Here is a 23,080-nt window from a genome sequence, read left to right on the forward strand (position 1 = left end):
AAAGAGTAGAGCTAATTCTTGGACCCTTGGAATGTCTGGCTTAATTTGGGGGGGGGCGGGGGGAAGCTCTAAAGTTATATAGTCATTCTTTTATGTCTGAATTTTAAGGCACTAAAATCATCAGCAGAGGGGAAATATCAGTATGTCTTCTGACAAGTGCATCTTTGAACTGTACAAGAAAACAGCCCAACCTTGATCTTTCCACAACTTTGAGTTAGACTTTTTCTTCTATGATTAAAAAAAAGTTTCCTCTTTACAGATGAGGTTTTAAGCATTTTAAGCATTTTCTTCTGAGTACTTGAGTACACATTTGAGTATATGTAGATACATGTATGTCTATCTGCATTATCATCTTAATTCTAGTTTACAGGAGGGGACAGGAAGGCCTGTGGCCTCCAGCAAGACCACTGCCTGTGCAGAGCTTGTCTTGGATGTCTCACCAAAGACACAAAGAGTCATTTTAAAGAAGAAGGTAAGAGAACCTAGCACTTAGAATTTAGAAGAGGAGGTGTTTAGTCCTGGAGGGGACTCTGGTCATCCAGTCCAGCCCCTCCTCATGCACAGGGAGGGCAATGGATGCAGGCTGGATGGCTGGCTCAGGGCGGGAACACCGAGGTGCAGGAGTGACTTGAAGAGGAGGGAGATTGCCGGGGCACCTGGGTGGCTCAGTCGTTAGGCGTCTGCCTTCGGCTCAGGTCATGATCCCAGCGTCCTGGGATCGAGCCCCGCATCGGGCTCCCTGCTTGGAGGGAGATTGCCAACTCTGATTATTTAAATCACATTTCCCTGAAGGCTGTGTTCCCAAAGGTTTTCCATAATGTAAATCACACAATCCAAAAATAACCCTGGTAAGTGAATGTGTCTTTACCACCCCATTGCCCTAATGCTGACAAAGGACACCTTTTATAACCAAAAGTGGTATCAATGTGTGTCAGTGATGTAGCTTCATTTGGATTTGAGTTTATGCAACTCCTCTCAAATTTTTAATTGGGGAAAGGGGCAGATTCAAATCATTTCAAATTTTGTACATCAAATGAAACCTTAAATGTGTTCTTAATTCACTTTTTATATTTGAACAGCTTTATTGAGGTATAATTCATACAGCACACAGGCCCCCAACTTACAGTGTACGATTTGGAGTTTGTAGTATACCCACAGATAGGCACAAGTGTCATCACACTCAATCCCAGAACATTTCATCACCTCTAGAAGAAACCCTGTTCCCCCAGCTCTTGCCCCATTTTCCTCTTACTCCCCAGCGCTCTTGCCCCATTTTCCTCTTACTCCCCAGCCCTAAGCAATCACTAACCTCACTTTCTGTCTCTCTGTACTTCTCTGTTCTAGACTTCCATATGAATGGTGTTTTCTGAGTGGCCTCTTGGCACTGAGCCTGATGTGTCCAAGGTTCACCCCTCTGTCACTCTATCAGTACTTCTGCATGTCTTCTTGTACATATTCAGTTCAAAGTCATATAATTCAGATTTGCTTACAGTGTTATCACACTCTTTTTGTGGAAGGCTATGCCTATGTGTGAGATGCATTTTGGAAATAAGATTCGGGAATGGTGATGACTAAAAGAGGCCATGAGGCATAGTAATTAAAAGTAAATGGGTCTGGAGGCTTTTACTGGGAATTCTGAAGAAGAAAAACTTTGAAAAGCAATAATCTAAAAATTAAAAGCAGCAGGTCCAACAGAAGTCAAGTGAATTGAAAAAAATGGCAGAGCCCTTGGAAATGATGTTGTCAGATGGCTTTCCAAGAATGTTCAAGTTGATGAGGATGTTAGCATGAATGGAGACAGGCTCAGGAGTAAAGGTGATTTGCCAGCTGGGATTCGAGCACCAGGTGTGATCAGCAAAACAGAAATGATAAATAACTGTAATTTCCAAGGGCTAGGTGACTGTGAAGCAGACAAAAACAGATTTTTTTTATGAAGTAGGAAAAACATTTTGAAAAAGATGTTATAATTTGTATAACATTTTTACTGCTGTTAATTTCCCTTGATGAGGATGAAAACTGGTACATAGGAGGGTAGATCTAAATGAGTTACGTTGACATCCCAAACTAGGCTATGTTCCAAGAATTAGCATTAGGAAAGGGTCCTCTGCTCTTCAACTGGAAACCAACAGTAGAAAGTCTGACATTTTGGGTTTTTGGTTGGTTGGTTGGTTTTTGTCCTTTTACTTTTTATTTTGAAAGAATCTCAAACTCAGAGAAAAACTGGCAGAAATTCTATAGAAGGGATGCTGTGATTTTGATTTGTCCTGTTACTGTTGATGTTAACTTTAGCACTTGATGAAGGTGGTGGTTGCCAACCTTCTGTACTGTAGAGCAAAGTTTTTCTCTTTCCCTTGTATTTAGTAAATACTTTGTGGACAGGTACTTTGAAACTGTGCAGATATCCTCATCTTCTTCAGATTTTCTGTGTATTATGTCTATGTATTGGCTTAGACTTCCATAATGAAACACTATAGACTGGATGACTGGAATAATGGGAATTCATTTCTCACAGTTCTGGAGGCTGGGAGGTCCAGGATCAGGGTGCTGGCCATTTGGTTCTCTGCTGAGGGTCCACTTCCTGGCTTGTAGACTTCTGCCTTCTCACTATGTCCTCAAATGGCAGAGTCTGAGGGTGGGGGGAGAAAGCAAGCTCGTTGGTGCCTGTCCTTGTAATGGCACTAATTACTAATTCCATCAGGAGAGTCCTACCCATATGCCCTGATCTAAACCTAATTATCACCCAAAGGTTCCATTTCCAGATACCATCAAAATTTCAGATTAGGTCTCTACCGTAAGAATTTTGGGCAGGGCTGTCAGTGTGGTCCATAGCTTCGTGTATGTCATCAGGATGGATTCTTCTTTTCTTCAGTGGGTTACCTGTTGCTGTCAGGATATATTTAATGCTTAATTCCCATATTCGGCCAGTGGGAGCTCTTTTATCTTCGGTGTCCTTTTGACATATACCCCTCATTCCTTGAACACGTCTGTACTTTCTAACAGCAGGTTATTCTGGGCTCATCTGTACTTTCCTTTCTGCATTTCTGGATTTGCCCCTTCTTCAGGGAGCCCCGATCCCTCCTAGCAGAGAGTGGAAGTTAGAAAGCTAAGATGCGTACACTAGGTGCACTTGTTGCTACTGTAGTGTCGTTTCCAGGCTCTCCCAGGAGATAGAGCCAGGGGTTTTCTGTGCACGGCATATGTGTACATACACACGAGTGCCCGCACCCACACTGTGATATATGTACATGTACATACAGAGTATACATGTGTATACACACACATATTCTATATAAGTATTTATATATTTTGCATATTTTTCTATCTCTGTATTTTAAGAACCAGCAGTTCACACTGATATTTCCAATTCCAGTCCAACATCACAAATTCATCCTAATTTTCTCCCTTCCCATGTTTGTAAGTCCCTTGTCCAGCACTAAGAACGTATTTACTAATTTGATCACTTCCTCTGAATGTAACCCATTTTCTGTCACCAGAATTGCACCCAATCCCCTGTGTGAACACACGCTGGGACCTGGCTTGGACTCTGATCTCCACGTCCTAGACAGCAAGCACCCTTTTCAACCTCCAACCCTCACAGGAATGCTCTTCTCACCTCTCCCTGCCTCTGACGGCCCACACTAAGCTTCCAGCCTCCAGTCCCGTGGAGGACTGGACCATCACCTACCTTGGGCTTCAACACCACACTCTGGGCTGTCCACCCCCTCCCCCCACTGCCAACACTCACAGTCCCCATGGACTTCTGTCTTCCTCAGTGTCATCTCAAGGTTTTCAGGCTAAATTGTGAGGGAAGGAGGGCGGGAAGGGAAGTGGAAGGAGAATGGTACATCTCAGATTTTTTTTTTCATTTTATTATGTTATGTTAATCACCATACATTACATCATTAGTTTTTGATGTAGTGTTCCATGATTCATTGTTTGTGCATAACACCCAGTGCTCCATTCAGTACATGCCCTCTTTAATACCCATCACCAGGCTAACCCATACCCCCACCCCTCTCCCCTCTAGAACCCTCAGTTTGTTTCTCAGAGTCCATCGTCTCTCATGGTTCGTCTCCCCCTCCGATTCCCCCCCTTCATTTTACCCTTCCTGCTATCTTCTTATATATATATATATTTATGTATATATAAATATATATAATAAAAATAAATATAAGTAAATAAATAAAATAAAAAATATAAAATATAATGTATTATTTTTTCAGAGGTACAGGTCTGTGATTCAACAGTCTTGCACAATTCACAGCGCTCACCATAGCACATACCCTCCCCAATGTCCATCAACAGCCACCCCATCCCTCCCAACCCCCACCACTCCAGCAACCCTCAGTTTGTTTCCTGAGATTGAGAATCCCTCCTATCAGTGAGGTCATATGATACATGTCTTCCTCTGATTGACTTATTTCAGATTTTTAGATGGAAATGTTGGTAGTTTCTAACTCTGATGAGTCTACACATAAGGGCAGACAGTAGAGGAATCCAGGTAGGAAAACTTGATTTCATCCGGCATCTGTGCTTTGACTCCCAATCTGGAACACCTGCAGGATAATTGAGTTGCTTTTCCACGTGGTTTGGGCACCGTGGATAGAGGTGCTTCTCTTACCGAGAACAGAGAAGTGAGCATGTGGGGGCCGCAGGTGTGCGGCTCGGTTTCCTCTCTCTTTACAGACGCAGGAGGCAGGAGCCCACGGGAGAAAGAGCATCGTATCTTTCTCGCTTTGCGTTTTGGTTTTGCCACTTAAAGATATACAGTATCTGGTATTTCACATTCCTCACGGAGCCTTATTTTCTTACTGATCTAACAGGTTTGTGAGACGGATCAACTAAGATGAAGTACCTAAAGTGCCGGGCGATAGTCATCATAACACAGTAAACATTTCGTGAGGCCACACCCTGTGCCAAGTGCCTTCTATTTGTTACGCTTACAACAAGAACCCTACAAGATAGCTTAATTTCCCCCTTTGACAGATCAGGAAACAGAGGCTCTGAGAGATTTAGTAACCTGTCCGAGGTCATTCAGCTAGTAATTGGTGCAGCTGCGTTTCAGATCTTGGCATTTGAGTCTGGCGCTCATACGACTTCATTAGTTTTGACTCTGTTAGAATGTAATGTAGAAGCTGTCTTTCCAGACAGGGGCAGCATGGTCCCCAGTACTCAGTGTGCGCTACCCATACGTGTTTGTTACTCTGGAGGAGCTCCTGGCTGGTGAGAGTGGATGTGATCCTGACAGGGCTAGCTGGAGTGTATGTTCACACAGAAAGCATTCTAGATGGTTAGGGGTTACTGCACTAGAATATCTGGACTGTGTTAGAAAGGCTGTGTGAGCAAAACAGTTAAGCGTGTTGTCTTTGAAATCAGGCTGTGGAGATGAAGTCCTCACTCCTCCACCCACTGGTTAGGTGACCATGGCAGAGTTTCTTCATCTCACTGAGCTGTGACCTCCTCACCTATAAGTAAAGATGGTAATAGGATATACGTTATTGGATTATTTTAAGGATTAAATGAGTTACCACATGTAAATCCCATGGATCAGTGACTGGCACATGGTAAATTCTCAATAAGTATTATTATTATCATTATTATTTTTACTTCTTGAAAATAATGGATTTTATAGACTTCCATGGATTGACCTGGAAGTCCAAGTGCTGTTTATAAAATATTCCGAAGAAGAAACTATATTTAGAATTAACAGTAGTCAACTTAGTATAACCTTTGAATTCAGTCAACTTTATATTTGAATACAATTTATAAATTAGAAACCATCAATATAGTGTACTTCCATTATAAACACGGGAAGGGAGAAGACATCTGGTAAATTCTGGTTGTCTGCCAGTTATGAGGATTACCGGTGATCAAATATAAAGAATATCATATATACTTTATATAATTGGATCCCTCTCAAAGGTAGGGGCACCCGAGGGTCACCATCTGGGACAGCAGTTATCCTAGCAATGCAGCTAATGGAGATTGGACTGAACCTCGATTCACTAGTTTGCTCACAAAATACTAAGTATATGAAAACATACATTCCTAAAATATATATTATTTGTAATGTTTGGTTCAGGAGTTCAGCATATTTCATCCTGAGTGCAGCTCGGGACTGACAACAGTGGAAGTTAGAATTAAGCATGCATATAATGTGGAAAATGTCTTCGAGTGTAGTTTCCACTTGAGAACTTAGCCCTCGTGTGAAGCTCTTGACATCCTTACCTGAAGCTTGGCTCTGTCCATGTGTCTCTGCCCCCAGGAGCCCGGGAAGCGCTCCCAACTGTGGAGGATGACCGGCACAGGCATGTTGGCCCACGAGGGATCTTCAGTGCCTCACAACCCCAATAAGCCCTCTGCGGCCCGCTCCCCGGAGGGCTCCGCCATCTTGGATATCGCTGGTCTTGCTGCAGTAACTGACAACAGGTACTTTTCTAGGCAACTTTTGATGCACGCCCATTGCTTCCAAACTCCGTTTCAGTGGAGGTACACGCCAAAAAGTGAGTATGTAAATGAAGTAAGAATTTGTATTTTTAGATTTGTATTTTTCTTCAGTGAGAGACCCGTCACATTCCCAAATATGACTTTTGGGTCTTTATTTTATTTTTGTTAAGCTGTTGTTGAAATGCCCATGTAGGTCAAACAGTAAGAAGGGTATGTTATGAAAAAGTGAATTATCTCTTTCCACCAAACCTCTATCCTCCATTCTTCCCTAGAAATGAGCCGGTTTTTAAAAATCTTTTTAAGAATTCTTGTTAAATATTTCAAAAGCAGAAATAAATTATTGAGAGAATAATCAAATGTGTTTTTATGACCAAATCCTTGGGTTTGAATCCATTATCGGGGACAAAATAAGTTATTTGGTTTGCTTATGCCTTAGTTTCTTTATGAGGTCAGTGTGTTTGTTTTCAGTTGGTACCTTATTCACTTCCGTAAGTACTTTACATGACTTACAACTGAAAACCCAATATAAAATAAAAATAATTGGGAATTAAATAGGAAAAAAACCTCTAGAAAATATTTCTCAAACTGCATGACAGCTCGTCACTGTGGGAATGCAGGGACCTGATTGTCACATCTATTGTGAATCCTTAAAAGTACTGGTACTCCTTTGTGGCCCCTTGTTCATTGCTTTCCATTTTGTCTTATTCCTCTTTCCTCCTTAAGAGATACCTCGCTGCATGGGATGCAGGCTACCTGCCCTTTAGGTTTTAAGGGTGGAGGATATTGGAAGAAAGAAGAGCAAAACCACGATCCTGATAACTCTCTTCATGCCTAACATATTTGACTCCGACGACTCACTGCATTGTCCTGTCTTCCAGATTTGAGCCACTGATGCTGAGAAAGCCGGATCGCAGGCGAAGCACAACTCAGACGTGGAGTTTCCGGGAAGGAAAACTGACCTGTGGCCTGCACGGGTTGGTTGTCCAGGTCAGTAGTGTTTGACACCCTCAGTTGCAGCAAGCAGTGGTTGAACCTTCTTTGAAGCAAAGTCTCAATTAAGATAAATACACTGAAAGGGGGAGATCATTACAGAGATCATTACAGAGCAAGTACGCATTATTTCGTTAGAGTCAGGAAGGTCAAGGAACTTTGGTTGTACATCTGTGTATTTACAGGGAAGATATTCTTGAAGGTGATCTATGAGAAATGTATTGGGAATGGTTGCCCATAAGTAGTGGGATTTTTTTTTTTCTTGGCTTATCTGGATTATTTTTCTTTGGTTGTATAGATTACCTATGTGGGGTATCTGGGTGGCTCAGTTGGTTAAGCGTCTGTCTTCAGCTCAGGTCATGATCTCAGGGTCCTGGGATTGAGTCCCACAGTGGGCTCCCTGCTCAGCGGGGAGTCTGCTTCTCCCTCTCCCTCTGTCTTTCCCCACTTGTGCTCGCTCTCTCTCTCTCAAATAAATAAAATCTTTAAAAAAAAAAATCTTTAAAAAAATTACCTATGTAATTTTTAAAAGAAAGAAAGAAAAATGCCAGCTAAAAGCCCACCACTAAGTTAAGTGGATTAATTTTAGGCCTGTGGAATTAATCTAATATCTACAACAGTCTTCTGTGAAGTATTCTAGGCGATGGTAAGCAGTCATCATGGGCTCTGCATTCTCTAGATTCTGTTTATTTCTGCATTCTTAGTGGTGCCCAAATAAGCATTTAATTATTGTAGCAAATGTCAGAATGAAGATTGCTGGTCAGTTTCCTCTGTCCTCCACCAGTCTATCCCATGATAAATTGCCGGGGACGTCATAAGAAAACATGTGTTTAGAAAATGACCAGGAGTTTGGATTTTCTGCCCTTCTGGCTTCAGGCCAGAAATGAGACCAGGGTTATGGGATGAGGAGGTAGGAAGTTGTCACAGAGGTTTGGGCATATAGCTGAACATGTGTGATGTGGTGCAGTTTCTGCCTCAGCCCAGGGCTTTACCCAAAAGGTAAACAGGAGAGCATCAGGCCCTGGCTAGAGGACCCTTAGTGTGTTTGTTCCTGGTGCACACCAGGCTGTCCCTTCACAGTGGGAGGTTGTTCACCAGGGCAATGAGCAAAATTGGAAGGAGCCTCCGCCTGCTGCTTGGTGAGATTTATTTTCTTTATCTCTCCTGCCCTGAGCTTTTTCTGTCAAACACAAGCTGCTTACTTCTATGAAGCACACATCTGGAATGGATTTGTGATTTTCAATTAGCAATACAATTCAGGCTTCTGGAGGCAAGAGAGGGCACGTTGTAATTGTTGGGCCCCGGGTCTGACCCGGACTTCCCTTCCGGTTTGTTCCTAAAGCCCATGTAATTCGGATTCTCGTAGAGCAGCACCCCCACCCCCATCCTTTGCTGGTGTTTGTTGTTTCTTGAATCTTTTTTCATCATTCCTGTGGTTGTGAATGACCCCATAATAACAGCATTCAGCTGAGCAGGGTGTGCTTTGGTTAGGGAAATAAGCTTGTTTCGATCATATTATTCTAAATAAAGTAATTGAAGGCATTAAACATCTGACACTGCCCTGATAAGGTTGTGTACGCACTTTCTTTCCAAACTTATAACAATCGTAAAAAGCTTTCTCCATGTTGAAATCTGTTCTGTAAACCCAGCTCAGAGTTGCCTTTTCATTACTCAGTATTTAAAAACAAAGGGGATCAAGACACGCTAGCCATTATCTTCTCTAGCCCTGTATCTGCTGTGTCCCATAGGCATGGTCCCATAGACTTCTGTTTTGTTTGGGGCAGAGAGCAAGAAGATACTTTCCTCCAAAGGTCTGAATAGCTGGCTCTCAGAGGACATTCACTGTTCCCTGTTTCATTTTAGAAGAGGCACCATCTTTTGAATATTTGAGCTGACAGTCCAACCGTAGGCCTGTTTGCGGAGGTTTTCAACTCTAGAATTTGCTTCTTACTAGAAAGCTGAGTGATAGTTATAATTGCTACATTTTCAGAATGTTCTAGATTTTTAAGCAAACCTGAATGAGAATACTCAGAAACAGGGTTTTGGTACTTTTTTTAAAGCTTATTTTAATGACTGGAAGTTATTACTAAACCAATATGCTCTATTCTTACTCAGAATTCCCTAAATTCATATAGCATAACTTTCCATCTTGCCCAGGTAATCCTCCTGGTTTTCACCTTCAGTAAAGCTGAAGAAATAGTAAATGCTTTGTTAAAAATTGATCATGGGGCACCTGGGTGGCTCAGATGGTTAAGCGTCTGCCTTTGGCTCAGGTCATGATCCCAGGGTCATGGGATCAAGCCCCACATCAGGCTCCGGGCTTAGCGAGGAGCCTGCTTCTCCCTCTGCCTCTCTCCCTGCTCATGCTTTCTCTCTCTGTACCTCTGTGTTTCAAATGAATTAAAAAAAAAAAAAAAAACTTTAAAAATAAATTTAAAAAATAAATAAATAAATAAAAATTGATCATGACCCTTCAAAAGAGAATTCAAATTTGATAACTTGTTTCAAATGACATGTTACATTGTCAAAGTCGAGGCCTTTCCCTTTTCTTACACATCTTTATTCTTTTAGGCCAAAGGAGGGCTTTCTGGTTTGTTTGATGGAGCTGAAGTTGTTCTTGGTCCTGATACTTCCATGGAGCTTCTGGGGCCAGTTCCACCTGAACAACAGTTTATCAACCAAAAACTGAGGCCTGGTTCTGGAATGTTATCCATCAGAGTCATCCCAGACGGACCAACTAGAGCACTCCAGGTGATGATTTATCATAAGAACTAACATGAATCTCACTGTACTTTCCCCCCACACATTGGTTAGTCATTCCACAAATATTTATTGAAAACATTTATGCTGGCTATGAGGATATGATGTCCTCGTTTATAAAATAGGGGTAGGACCTATTTCACAAAGTTGTTACATGAATTGAAGTATAAAAACATAAGATGATATTTAAAAAGTATAAGAATTAAAGAAGGCAATGCCAAGAATGGTACATATTATTATTATCGGTCATTATATATTAAAATTGATATATTAACAACAAAGATACATGAGGTCCCTGGTCAGACAATGACAGTATTTTGTTTTCAAAGCAGGAGTGGAGGGTGTTCTGCAGAGTATACAGGAAGGATTCGTATTCCTAGACGTGGAGGCTTCCTAAGAGGAGTAATATTTAAGCTGAGATCTAAAGGTTGACTGAAAGGAGTTAGCCAAATCGAAAAGGGAAGGTGGAGGGGCTGTGCCCTAATAAGAAGAGTGTTCATTCAACAGTTATTTACTGAACACGTATTAGAGCCAAGCACAGTTCTTGGTACTGAGCACGTACTACTGAACAAACAGACAAAACTCCCTGCAGTCTTGGAACTCACATCCTGGAGGGGTAAACAAACAATAAGCAAAAACATAATAAAGAAATAATATAGGATTTGGGAAGTTGATAAGTGAAGGCCTGGCAATGAAAGGGGAATGGTCCAATGGGCACAGAGAGTACGCTCCGAGATAATGCTGGAGACAGAAGCAGGGGCCAGATTATTAAAAGCCTGATACATGCTGCAAATTTTGTGGTTTTTCTCTGGCAATGAGGAGTCAGGGAATGACATGACCAGAAATTTATTTTAGATTGCTCATTTCTGTCTGCAATGTGGAGGATTGGAGTGGATGAAAACTGGAGATAGATCAGCTGAGGGCAACTGCAGTGATCTGGATGAGAAATTATGGCAGCCCAAACTAGAGTAAATAGCAGGGGTGTGGCAGGGGTGGGCCCAAAGAGGTTGGAGAGAAACAGGCAGAAATGGAAGCTTATTAAGAAGTAGAGTCTGACCTATTTAGTGATTGAATGAAGATGAGGATGAGAGAGAGGAAGGAGTCAGGAATGGCTTTCAGGATTCTGATTTGGGCAACTATGAGGACAATAATCCATGTCACTAAGATATGAACACAGAGCAGACTTCTGGGAGACTTATATGGACTTATATGCTATCTACAGACTTTTGGACTTATATGCTATTTACATGAAAATGTCTAGAAGTCAGTGTAAATATGGGTCTGGTGCTCAGAGGAGAGATCTGTGCTGGAGGTACACGTTTATCAGGTCATGGTGTAATTAGAGAGCTGAGGGAAAAAGGAAAGATGCTGGTGTGTAACAGTGAACTCTCCGAGGTAGTATGTCATAATCCACAATACCTCTTCTAAAAGCACCCTTCTTTTAGCAAACTTGAATGCAGTGATCTTGAGATTTGTATATTTTGACTTGACCAATAATTCTAGATCACCTGTAGATGCCTAGCCCCCCTATATGGGGCTCTCGAGGTCTGTACCTTGGCTTTTGCCATGTAGACTTAAAACCAAGTTTACTTCATTATTACCCACGTCTTACTTGGCAGCGCTTCTGAAACCATTAACTTCCATAGGACTATTGAGCATGGAATGGGTTTCACTGTGGAAGTATGAACCCTCTTAGTACAGTGTTTTATTCGACTTCAGATAACAGATTTCTCCCAACGGAAAAGTGACCGTTCATCATACGAAGTGGATGAACTTCCTGTTACTGAACAAGAGGTACAGAAATTAAAGAATCCAGACACAGAGCAGGAATTGGAAGTAAGTTTTAAGTATTGCAAATTCATTTCTTTATCATTAATTTTTTAGAATTTTGCGCTGTGGTTTTCTCAGTTTTAGACCTCTTTCTGCCCTCTGAATTCCAAATATAGCTGTTGCTTCCTGGTGTTTATGTCATCACAACATGAATGTGTGAATATGTTAATTAAATGACAGCTAAAGTTGAATCAGAATGTAATAATGATTGCAAAAGTAAGATGAAAATGAAGAAAACTAAACTATTTGAATTTATACAAGGTCAAGAATAAGCAAACTAGATTTTTTGAGGGGCCCCAGTTTTCTCTTGTCATCTTTCTTCTTCTTTCTCTTGTTTGGGCCTTGGAAAGTGAAAAGTTTGAAAAGGAACATGAGGTAAACGTGAAAATGTACACTGGGGCGCCTGGGTGGCTCAGTCCGTTAAGCGTCTGCCTTCAGCTCAGGTCACGATCCCAGGGTCCTGGGATCGAGCCCCGCATCAGGCTCCCTGCTCAGTGGAGAGCCTGCTTCTCCCTCTCCCTCTGCTCCCCACCTGCTTGTGCTTGCTCTCTCTGTCAAATAAATAAAATCTTAAAAAAAAAAAAAAAAGAAGATATATACTTATTGGATATTCAGTGATTTTTTTTATGCTTATTTTTTTTAATTTTATTTTTTATGTTAGTCACCATACAGTACATCATTAGTTTTTGATATAGTGATCCATGATTTATTGTTTTCGTATAGCACCCAGTGCTCCATGCAATATGTGCCCTCCTTAATACCCATCACCGGGCTAACCCATCCCTCCACACCCTCCCCTCTAGAACCCTCAGTTTATTTCTCGGAGTCCATAGTCTCTCATGGTTTGTCTCCCCCTCCAATTTCCCCCTCTTCATTTTTCCCTTTCTTCTCCTAATGTCCTCCATTCTATTCCTTATGTTCCACAAATAAGTGAAACCATATGATAATTTACTTTCTCTGCTTGACTTATTTCACTTAGCATAATCTCTTCCAGTCCCATCCATGTTGATGTAAAAGTTGGGCATTCATCCTTTCTGATGGCTGGGTAATATTCCATTGTATGTACGGACCACGTCTTCTTTATCCATTCGTCTGTTGAAGGGCATCTCGGCTCTTTCTACAATATGGCTGTTGTGGACATTGCTGCTGTGAACATTGGGGTGCATATGGCCCTTCTTTTCACTAAATCTATGTCTTTGGGGTAAATACCCAGGAGTACAATTGCTGGGTAGCTCTGTATTTAATTTTTTGAGGCACCTCCACACTGTTTTCCAAAGTGGCTGTACCAACTTGCATTCCCACCAACAGTGTAAGAGGGTTCCCCTTTCTCCACAACCTCTCCAACATTTGTTGTTTCTTGCCCTGTCAATTTTTGCCATTCTAACTGGTGTAAGGTGGTATCTCAATGTGGTTTTGATTTGAATTTCCCTGATGGCTAATGATGATGAACATTTTTTCATGTGTCTGTTAGCCATTTGTATGTCTTCTTTGGAGAAGTGTCTGTTCATGTCTTCTGCCCATTTTTTGACTTGATTGTTTTTTGGTTGTTGAGTTTGAAAAGTTCTTTATAGATCTTGGATATCAGCCCTTTGTAGTGTCATTTGCAAATATCTTCTCCTGTTCCATTCAGTGATTTTAAAAAAATTAAGGACCTACGTGTAAAGCACCATGTCGGATATTACGGAAGTCCAGTGAATAGCTTACTAAAAGCTTGCATCCCAAATAGGGAGAAAGATTCTCAAACAATTATTTTCCTATAATGAAATGCAGAATGTCCTCAGTCTCTGGGAAGAGGTATCATCATATCATATCACTTTGGAGTTCTGGATGGAGTAGGCACTGTGCCCAGAGAGAAAGTCTCCTAGTGAGAGGCTGGAGTTGGGTTTTTACCTGCTCAGAGGTAGAGTAGAAGGATTTAAAGCCATTTGTTTCCTTGCACTCTCCTGGCTACCTTGACCTCTGTTTTAAACTGTGTTGTATTTTGGTTTCCTTTCAGGTGCTTGTGAAGTTAGAAGGTGGAATTGGGTTGTCCTTAATTAATAAAGTCCCAGAAGAACTGGTCTTTGCAAGTCTTACAGGAATCAATGTGCATTATACGCAGTTGGCAACAAGTCATATGCTTGAGCTCAGCATACAGGATGTGCAGGTAATGGGGGTAGTTCAGAACTTGTTAAATCTCCTTATTTTCTTGCTGAGCACCCAACCAGATCCAGTGTTTGGTGTCCTAAGAACATTAATGCTTTGGCAGAGATATCTTTTATGGCCTTCAAAAGATTATTCTATGGAAATAATTGTTGCTGTCTATGTTTGTCTCACCAATTTTTCTATATAGTAGCCAGTTCATCAGTAACTTAGATAATTTAGTCCAAGTGGCATGGAGGAAAGTAGCCCATGGTTCACCATTTGCCCATAGGAAAAAAATAACAGGAAATCATTTAACCATCGTTAGAGAAATTGGCATTCATTATAGGGAGAAAAAAATAAGGGAACTGGACTTGTACTTCTGGCCAAGATGTACTAACAGGGACCAGATTTACTCTCCTACCTGAAGCAGCCCCCAAGTCCAGATAAAATAAGGAGACAACAGGTTCAAGGCACTGTAAATCAGGCATTGAAAGACCGTAACCCTTGAGAGGTGGGAAACAAAAGAGCTAAGCCCTGCATTCACCTCAGCTTACTGCCTTGAGAAAGCTTCCAGGCCATGGCACTTGGAGGGGAGACTAAGACAGAGCCCAGCAGAGTGAATGAGTTGAACAGGCCGGGCGGAGAGTCTGGGGACGAAGGCATCTAGAGTTTCACAGGGCAGCATACCTGGGAGGAGCATGCTACACAGAAAGAAGACTCAGGAGATCTACAGAGGGGCATTCAGCAGAGGACAGATCAGTGATGCATGTAAGGAAACTACCATCTGAACCATCCAAAAGGATCTCACAGGGACAGTATCTGCTGCTCACCCAGGGCTGGGAATGGGATTTGTTCCCCCAGCCAGACTAGAAACACTAATAACATATGTGACATTAGGAAGAGTCCTCCAGAAAGTCTTGCCTTCGTGGTGAACTGTAATTAGCCCTCGGCTGAGCACTGTTCCAGACCTACCTAACAAATCATAAAAGGAAAGTCTGAAAGGATCGATCTGTTTCCAAGTAATTTAACTGTATCCCCGAACAAAGCTCAAGATTTAATGGTATACAAAAATACCCAGCACCCAACAAAGTAAAATTCACAATATCTGGCATCCTGTCAAAAATTACCAGGTGTGCAAAGGGGCAGGAAAACACAATCTATAATGAGAATAATCAGTCGAACGGACCCAGAGCTAACACAGATGTTAGGATTTTCAGAAAGGACATTAAAACTGTTATTATAACTGCATTGTACATGTTCAAAAAAGTTAAGTAGAGACATAGAAGATGTGAGAAACTCAAACTTCTAGAGATTAAAATGAAATGAAAAACACACTGCATTCAATTAATAGCAGATGACACAGTACAGAAAAAAGATTAGTGAACCTGAAGACATAGCAGTGAAAACTGTCCAAATTGAAATGCCCAGAAGAAAATAATCCATAAAAAGAAAACAGCATCAGTGACCTATGGGACACCCTCAAGCAACCTAACACATGGATGATTGGAGTCCCCGAAGGCCAAGAGTAAGAGGGAGGCATATAGAAAATATTTGAAGACATCTTGGCCATACATTTTCCTAATTTAATGAAAACTTAAACTCACAGATAGAAGCTCAAGCATGAACAGAGACACGTGCATGTGTGAGTGCACACACATTAAGGAAACTACCACCAAGGTACATCCTAATTAAATTACTCAAAAGCAGTGATGAGTCATCCAGGTTAAGCAAGACCTGTCACATGCCAGGAGCAAAAGTGAGAATGAGAGCTGACTTCTCATTGGGAATGATGCGAGTGAGAAAATAGTAATGTCTTTAAAGTACTGGAAGGAGGAATAACTGTCAGCCTAGAATTCTATGCCCAGCGAATATATCTCTCAAAAACAAGAGTGGATCACCTCCGCCTGGTTCCTGGCAGGGATGCTGTGCTGAGCCATGGGCTGAGGCAGCTCGTGTCTGGACGTGGGGCTGGAGCCTCTGCCCAGCCCCTTTTAGGCACTGAGATGCCCAAGAAGGCTGGTGTGACGAACAAGGGTACGAACCAGAGCAAGGAGCCAGAGAGAACACTTCCTCCCTTAGGTCCTGTGGCGCTTGATCCTAAAGGTTGTGTCACCATAGCCATCCATGCCAAACCTGGGTCCAAACAAAATGCTATAACTCATGTGACAGTGGAATTGTGAGCATGGCCATCGCAGTCTCCCCTACCCCCAACCCCTGTCAGAAGGAGAGGCTAATGTCCAGCTCTGTTGGTACCTTTCCAAGGTCTTGGAGCTCAGGAAGAGTGACGTGGTTTTGGATAAGGGTGGTAAATCTCATGAAGAAATAGTGACGCTTTTGGCCTCCACAACTGCAGAAGAGATCTTGGAGAAATTAAAGCAGCAAGTCGAAAACAAAATAAAGGCAAGTTATGAGAAATACATCCTTGAGAAGCCTTTTAACTGCTATTAATGAAGAGGCTGTTAAATAGGGAAATATATTTCAGTGCATGGAAGAACTTGGAAAAAAATAAATTTAAGAACAGGACTCAGAAAGGAAGTAGGAATTTTAAAAGTAGTCTACATTGAGGAGGGTATGTGCTATGGTGAGCGCTGTGAATTGTGCAAGACTGTTGAATCACAGATCTGTACTTCTGAAACAAATAATGTAATATAGGTTAAGAAAAAAAGAAGAAGAAGAAGATAGCAGGAGGGGAAAAATGAAGGGGAGTAAATCGGAGGGGGAGACGAACCACGAGAGACGATGGACTCTGAAAAACAAACGGAGGGTTCTAGAGGGGAGAGGGGTGGGGGGATGGGTTGGCCTGGTGATGGGTATTAAAGAGGGCACGTTCTGCGTGGAGCACTGGGCGTTATGCACAAACAATGAATCATGGAACACTACATCAAGAACTAATGATGTAATGTATGGTGATGAACATAACAATAAAACAATGGGAAAAAAAAGAAAAATAAAGTAGTCTACGTTCAATATAGGTTCTAACATCCCTAACCCAAACAGCTTGGAATATGTTAGTCCGATTTCATCACATTTACAAAATAACAGAACTGGAAGAGATCTTCAAGATGACCTCAGTCATCCCCTTTGATCCTGTGACAGGGCTTCTGCTATCCAGGAGTTGAGAGACTTATTCAGGATCACACCGTGCAGGATGGCAGCTGGAACCCAGATCCCTTGATTCCTGTTTGGATGCATCTTATCCTGATTGTAAAGGAAGAGATTTCCACAGACTTCTAGGGTTCTGGGGATTGCCTTCTCTAGAGTTTCTAAGTGACAGAAGAAAACCTGTCATACTGCTTTATGGTCTTACTTTATATTTTAAAAGGCTTATCTAAATAAAAAACGCCTTTTGTGTCTTTTTAAAACTCTATGGAGCATTTTGTGAAAAAGAAAATAAGAGTAATCAGGACTTGTATTTCAATGTTAATTATTTTGGGGAAGTCACTGAATTTTCGTCCTCCTTGGATGGTAACTGCCGTCCTCAAATCTGTACTTTTTATGAATCTCCGAAGATCCTTAGAAGAAGAGGGCCTGGAAGCTACTTCCAGTATTTTTAAAAGCCTATCAGAAATCATATCTACATTAAAGCTTCAAAAGCTAATAAAAAAAGTGAAATAAAAATTTTTTAGACATACAAAATCTAGAAGAACTCATTATCAGCAGATTCACGCTTAAAAAATGTTAAATAACATCATTCAGGCAGAAGGAAATGGTAGCAGATGGAAATCTGGGTCTACACAAAGGAATGAGGAGCACCTGAAATGATAAATACACAAGTAATTAATATAAGATTATTTTCTAATTATTTAGATCTCTTTAAGAGAGAATCAACTACTTAAACAAAACTAATAGCACTGCATTTCAGGGTCTATAATATGTTAGAGTAAAGTGAATGACAATTCTAGCATAAAGTTTGGAGAAGAGAAATGGAAGTATGTTAACTATTGAAGTAGTATGCTGTCATTTGAACGTACACTGGTAAGTTAGAGATGAATACTATAAGCCTAAAGCAACAAAGGGCTACAACGAATAAGCCAACAAAAGAGAGAAGATGGATAACCCAAGGCAAAGCAGAAAAAGCAGAAAACATGGGAAAGAACAGATGAGACAAATAGAAAACAAATAGCAAGATGGTAGACTCATTCAAACTGAACCGTAGCAATTAAACAAACGTGAATGCTATAAACACCTCCAGTTGAAAGGCAGAGATGATGAGATTGGATTAAAAAGCAAGATCCAATTATATGCTGCCTCAAAGGAACACATTAAATATAAAGACACAGCAGGTTAAAAAGAAAAGAGTGGAAAAAGATATACTGAGCTAGAACTAGTCTTAAGAAAGTGGGAACGGCTAGATGCCTGTCAGAATCTATTACAAAGCTAAGCATATTATCATTATAAGCATAAAATATCATTTTATTTATTTGACAGAGACACAGTGAGAGAGGGAACACAAGAGAGGGAGCGGGAGAGGGAGAAGCAGGCTTCCCAACCAGCAGGGAGCCCGATGCGGGGCTCGATCCCAGGGCCCTGGGATCATGACCTGAGCCGAAGGCAGACGCTTAACGACTGAGCCCCCCAGGCGCCCCAAGGTAATTTCCTAATGATAAAAGGGACAGTTTATGAGGAGGACATAACGATCCCAACTATTCAAATACCTGCTCATAGGGCTTTGAAATATAGGAAGCAAAAACTGATAGCACTGAAAGAAGAAATGGACAAGTACACAATTATAGTAGATTTCATTACCCTTTCTGAATAATTGCTAGAATTATCAAATAAGAGCAACTCATCAGAGGCATGCTAGACTTGAACAGCATTACCAACCAAGTAGCCTAATTGACATTGATCCAGCAGCCCACCCCGCAACAGCAGAAATAACACGTTCTTCTCAGGTGTACAGGAAACATTTCCAAGAGACACCACATTCCGGACCATAAAACAATTCCCAAGTGCAAAAGGATTCAAGTGACACACAGTCTATTCTCTGATCACAAGGGAATCAAAGTGGAAATAACAGAAAGATAGTTGGAAAAATCCTCAAACTGATTGGAAACTAAAAAACACACTTCTGAATAGCCCAGAGATCAGAGAAGAAATACAAATAGAAATTAGAAGATATTTTGATCTGAATGAAGATGAGAACACAACATGTCAAAATTGGTGGAACACCACTGACGCTCTACTGAAGGGAGATTTATAGCACTATTAGAGGAGGAGAAAGGTCTGGAAACCGTGAACTCAGGTGTCCTCTTAAGAAACTAAACAACAACAAATTAAGCCCAAAATCAGCAGAAGAAAGGAAATAGTAAGAATCCCAATGGAAATCGATGAAGTAGAAACTAGCAACCACAGTAAAATAAATAAAATAAATAAATAAATAAATAAATAAATAAAATAAATAAGGTCAAAAGCTGGTTCTTTGAGAAGATCAGTAAAACTAGCAAACTTCTAAGGAGTCTGATCAGGAGGAAAAAAAAAAGAAGACACAAATTACTAATACCAAGAAAGGGAGAGGTGCCAGACAAGCCCAAAACTTGATAGTTCTCTGGAGATGGAGCTTTGGGGGGAGCTGTAAGCTTGTCTCAGCCCCCCACTGGCTGCCTGGATGTGGGGCTGTCGGTTTCCGAGGCCACCAAGGACCTGGGCAGGCCGGGTGGGGAAGGATCCGTGGGAACGCCACAGAGCTGGCTGTTCTTGCTGAGTTTGAGCTAACTTTCTCCAATAAATGATCCCTGGATTGTTGCAAGCCTTTGGTTAACTGTCGGAGTTTTGAAAAGGTTGATTTTGACAGTTTCCGCTCGAGTTTTGTCTTCACGCTGTCAAGACAGCTGTTCTCTTTGTAGCATCATGCTTGCAGCCCTTCTCTCCAGCCTCCCCGAGGATTACCGTGTCCAGGAAATCAGTTCCTGGTAAACATTTCCAGAAGAAGGATCCAAAGACCTAGACCTTGGTTCTTTCCCCAGGTGGGCAGCCTGTGTTCCTCCTGCCGGTGTGCAGTGCGTGCCCATGACCGAGTGTCCTTCTGCTCCCGCTCACACCATGCACTTCCATCCACTTGAAACCCCCTTTCAGAAAAATGTTTTTATCCTATATCGCAGAGAGACAATAGTTCAGGCTAATCACATCCCATTTGTTTGAGGACAGTTAAAAAGTTAGTATCTTGTACTTCTATTTGTTTGTCTCTTTTTACCTTACAGAGAAGATCCAAGGAGCCATTTGTGCTTCATGAATTTCATTAATTTTTTAATCAAAAAAATTTTTTTTACAATAATACCTCTTTAATGTGTGCTGTAAATCATAGAAAATAAACAGGTTTGAGAGTTGACTATGATTACAACGCTGGGAGAAAGAATGTTTAAAAATAGAAAATATGGTCCGCATCCTTAGGGAGCATCTAATCTAATCGGGAGAATAATACTAGAATTTGTACCTCTTTTGCATCTTGTATCAAGTGTGGGGAAAGAATAAAGGAGAGGTCAGAGTAAGGTGAGAACTTCTGTGTTTTCTCTGTTTGATGTGACAGGTGATTCATTCACTCAGTAAATTCCTAGAGCATCAACGGTGTGCCGGGCATGGCACTAGGCTCTGGAGAAACAGCCATGACTCAGAAGATGAGTTCTGCTCCGTTTGGGCTAACAGCCTAGGGGAGAAATCAGCCAATAGGGGAGCAAGCAAGTGAGGAAAATGATTAGCACCTGTGGGAATTGCTCTAAAGAATACAGAAGGATGGTGCTACTTCTGAGATGAAGTGGCCTGGGAAGATCTTCCTGAGGAAGGGAGAGCTAACCTTGGAGGAAGGGAATGAGCGAGCCATGGAAAAGGCTAGTAGGGTAAAACGCGTCCCCTCAGAATCCAGAGACTCTGAGAGAGGAGAGTTGCCCCCTTTGGAGAAATAAGCGGCAGGCTTGTGTGGGGGGGTTGGAGCGAACCCGGAGGGGAGGGCTGTGTGGTGCAGGCCGTGGAGGCTATGGCGAGAAGTTTGGTTTCATCCCAAGAGAAAGGGAAGCCCCTGACAGGTGTAAAGGAAGGAGGGACATGACTTGATCTGTATTTTTGAAAGATCACTTTGGCTGCTGTGCAGGGAGCACACGGTAGGGGCAAGGGTGGAAGTAGGAAAAAGGGCTCACAGTCTCTCGCCCTTATCTCTGCAACTTGAGATCTGACAGGTTACCCAAATGTCTGTGCGGCAGTCCGCATGATACGGTGGAAGGGTCACAGGATTTGGTGTCAGAAATGCCTGCATTTGAATCCCTACTCTTCTGCCCTCACCAGCTGTGTGAATGTGGGCAAGTGATCTAACTTCTCTAAGCTTCTGTTTACTTGTTTGTAAATGGAGAGGAGGAATCTTAGCCTTTACGGTTGTAGTATGGGATATGTTAGGTGATGTGTGGAGAGTACACGAATGTTCTCTTTTCTCGTCCTGATACGGAGCTTTGATGGAAAACAAAGTGGAGGTGGCTGCTTCCTGCAGGGAGCCTTCTGACACCTGTAAACATAGTGGGGTGTAGAATGCATGCTCACTTCCGGTGCTGATTGGTGTGGGTGAAGAGAGCAGTCCCTAAGGCCACTGACATCATTGTTTTCATTCCTAGCACGGACTCCACTTCAGGAAAGGCCACTGTTTCCATTTGGTAGCCAGTTGAGCTTCTGATTCCCTAGTTTTCATGGTCTAGTATCTGTTCACTTCATTCATAGCGGTTAGGAGCGCTGGGCTTGGGGTCAGACAGACCTGGAGTCAAGTTCTAGTTCTGTGATGGACCAGCTGTGCCTTAGGCAAGGGCCTCTCTCCTCAGCTTCTTGGTCTGTGCCATGGGGACAGGGATCATCCTCAGGAGGTTGTGGTAAGGACTACAGCGGAGCCCTGACTTTTTAGTAACTCTGACCTCACAGGTATCCTGTGACTCACGTCATGCATATGAGGAGACTAGCTTGGTGCTTGGCATGTAGTACTCACCACATAAAGGAGAGTTTCTGCTGTCATTCCTACTATAGTTATTGCTGGTCTGCAGTGAGGATGTATTTTTCCAGCTGCTGTTGAGACAGAGTAAAATGGCAGGGGTACTTTCTGAGGGTCCTACCTATGATGAGACCCCACTCAGTGATAAAAGAGAGCTGAGAACTGAGCCGTTGTCCGTTCTTGTTTTGTTTTGCTGCTTTTTCCTGTGCCAGGTGGACAATCAGCTCATTGGTACCACGCAGCCCTTCATGCTCTATGTGACTCCCCTGAGCAATGAGAATGAGGTCATCGAGACAGGCCCAGCCGTGCAGGTGAATGCGGTGAAGTTCCCCAGTAAGAGCGCGCTGACCAACATCTACAAGGTAGGCTGCTGGGAGAGGCTGGTGGGCTTGGCATTGGTGGCAGGAGGCCTATTTGTTCTCTCACAGCCGAGGCTCTGAGTAGCAGTGCAGGGTGTGCAGCTGGAAGTCGTCCTGTGCAGTTAAGGCACTATGACTGACTCCATGGTGTAGGAGGGGGATTTACAGCAACTCCTCCTAGCACCTTGTATTCTCAGCTATGTCTTTGACAGCGCATGATGGTGTGGGGGACCAGAATCTGTAGTCATCAGAGTAAAGTCTCTGTGGGAAAGCATAGCATCTTCCAGGTTGATCAGGACCAGGCGTGATCCAGATGTGTGTTTAAAATAGAATAATTGGAGAGTGGTAGGAGGGGTCTGACCTTGGGACAGATGTCCTCCTGTGTAAGCTGTCACACTGTTAGTGAAAGCATGTCATTCAGAAGTGATGAACTTCTACCCTGGAGAAGTTTCCACGTATAAGCAAGCTGAGAAAGCAGCAAATTCTGGAAAAGTGGGAGCTAAGAGGTTGCTTCCCATATTTCTGGCCTTTGTCACCATTACCAGTGGGGGCCAAGCCTGTATGTGGCCCTCAGATCCTGTAGCTCCTTAAACTAGCTGCTGTCCATGTGAAC

The 23,080-nt window shown here is 42.2% G+C and overlaps 1 protein-coding gene across 6 annotated transcripts in view; it reads left to right on the plus strand.

The window, feature by feature from the left end:
• VPS13D (vacuolar protein sorting 13 homolog D) overlaps positions 1-23,080 on the plus strand; it is a 243,972-nt gene that overhangs the window by 125,511 nt on the left and 95,381 nt on the right. For all 6 annotated transcript variants that reach the window (XM_027598088.2, XM_027598452.2, XM_027598171.2 and 3 more), the window contains 7 exons: positions 364-472; positions 6,266-6,429; positions 7,326-7,434; positions 10,009-10,188; positions 11,917-12,033; positions 14,024-14,173; positions 22,321-22,470. In XM_027598088.2, the coding sequence (XP_027453889.2) occupies positions 364-472; positions 6,266-6,429; positions 7,326-7,434; positions 10,009-10,188; positions 11,917-12,033; positions 14,024-14,173; positions 22,321-22,470 (979 nt within the window). The remainder of the gene's footprint in view (positions 1-363; positions 473-6,265; positions 6,430-7,325; positions 7,435-10,008; positions 10,189-11,916; positions 12,034-14,023; positions 14,174-22,320; positions 22,471-23,080) is intronic.

Source organism: Zalophus californianus, chromosome 4 (genome assembly GCF_009762305.2).
Source record: "Zalophus californianus isolate mZalCal1 chromosome 4, mZalCal1.pri.v2, whole genome shotgun sequence".
Classification (NCBI taxonomy): Eukaryota; Metazoa; Chordata; class Mammalia; order Carnivora; family Otariidae; genus Zalophus; species Zalophus californianus.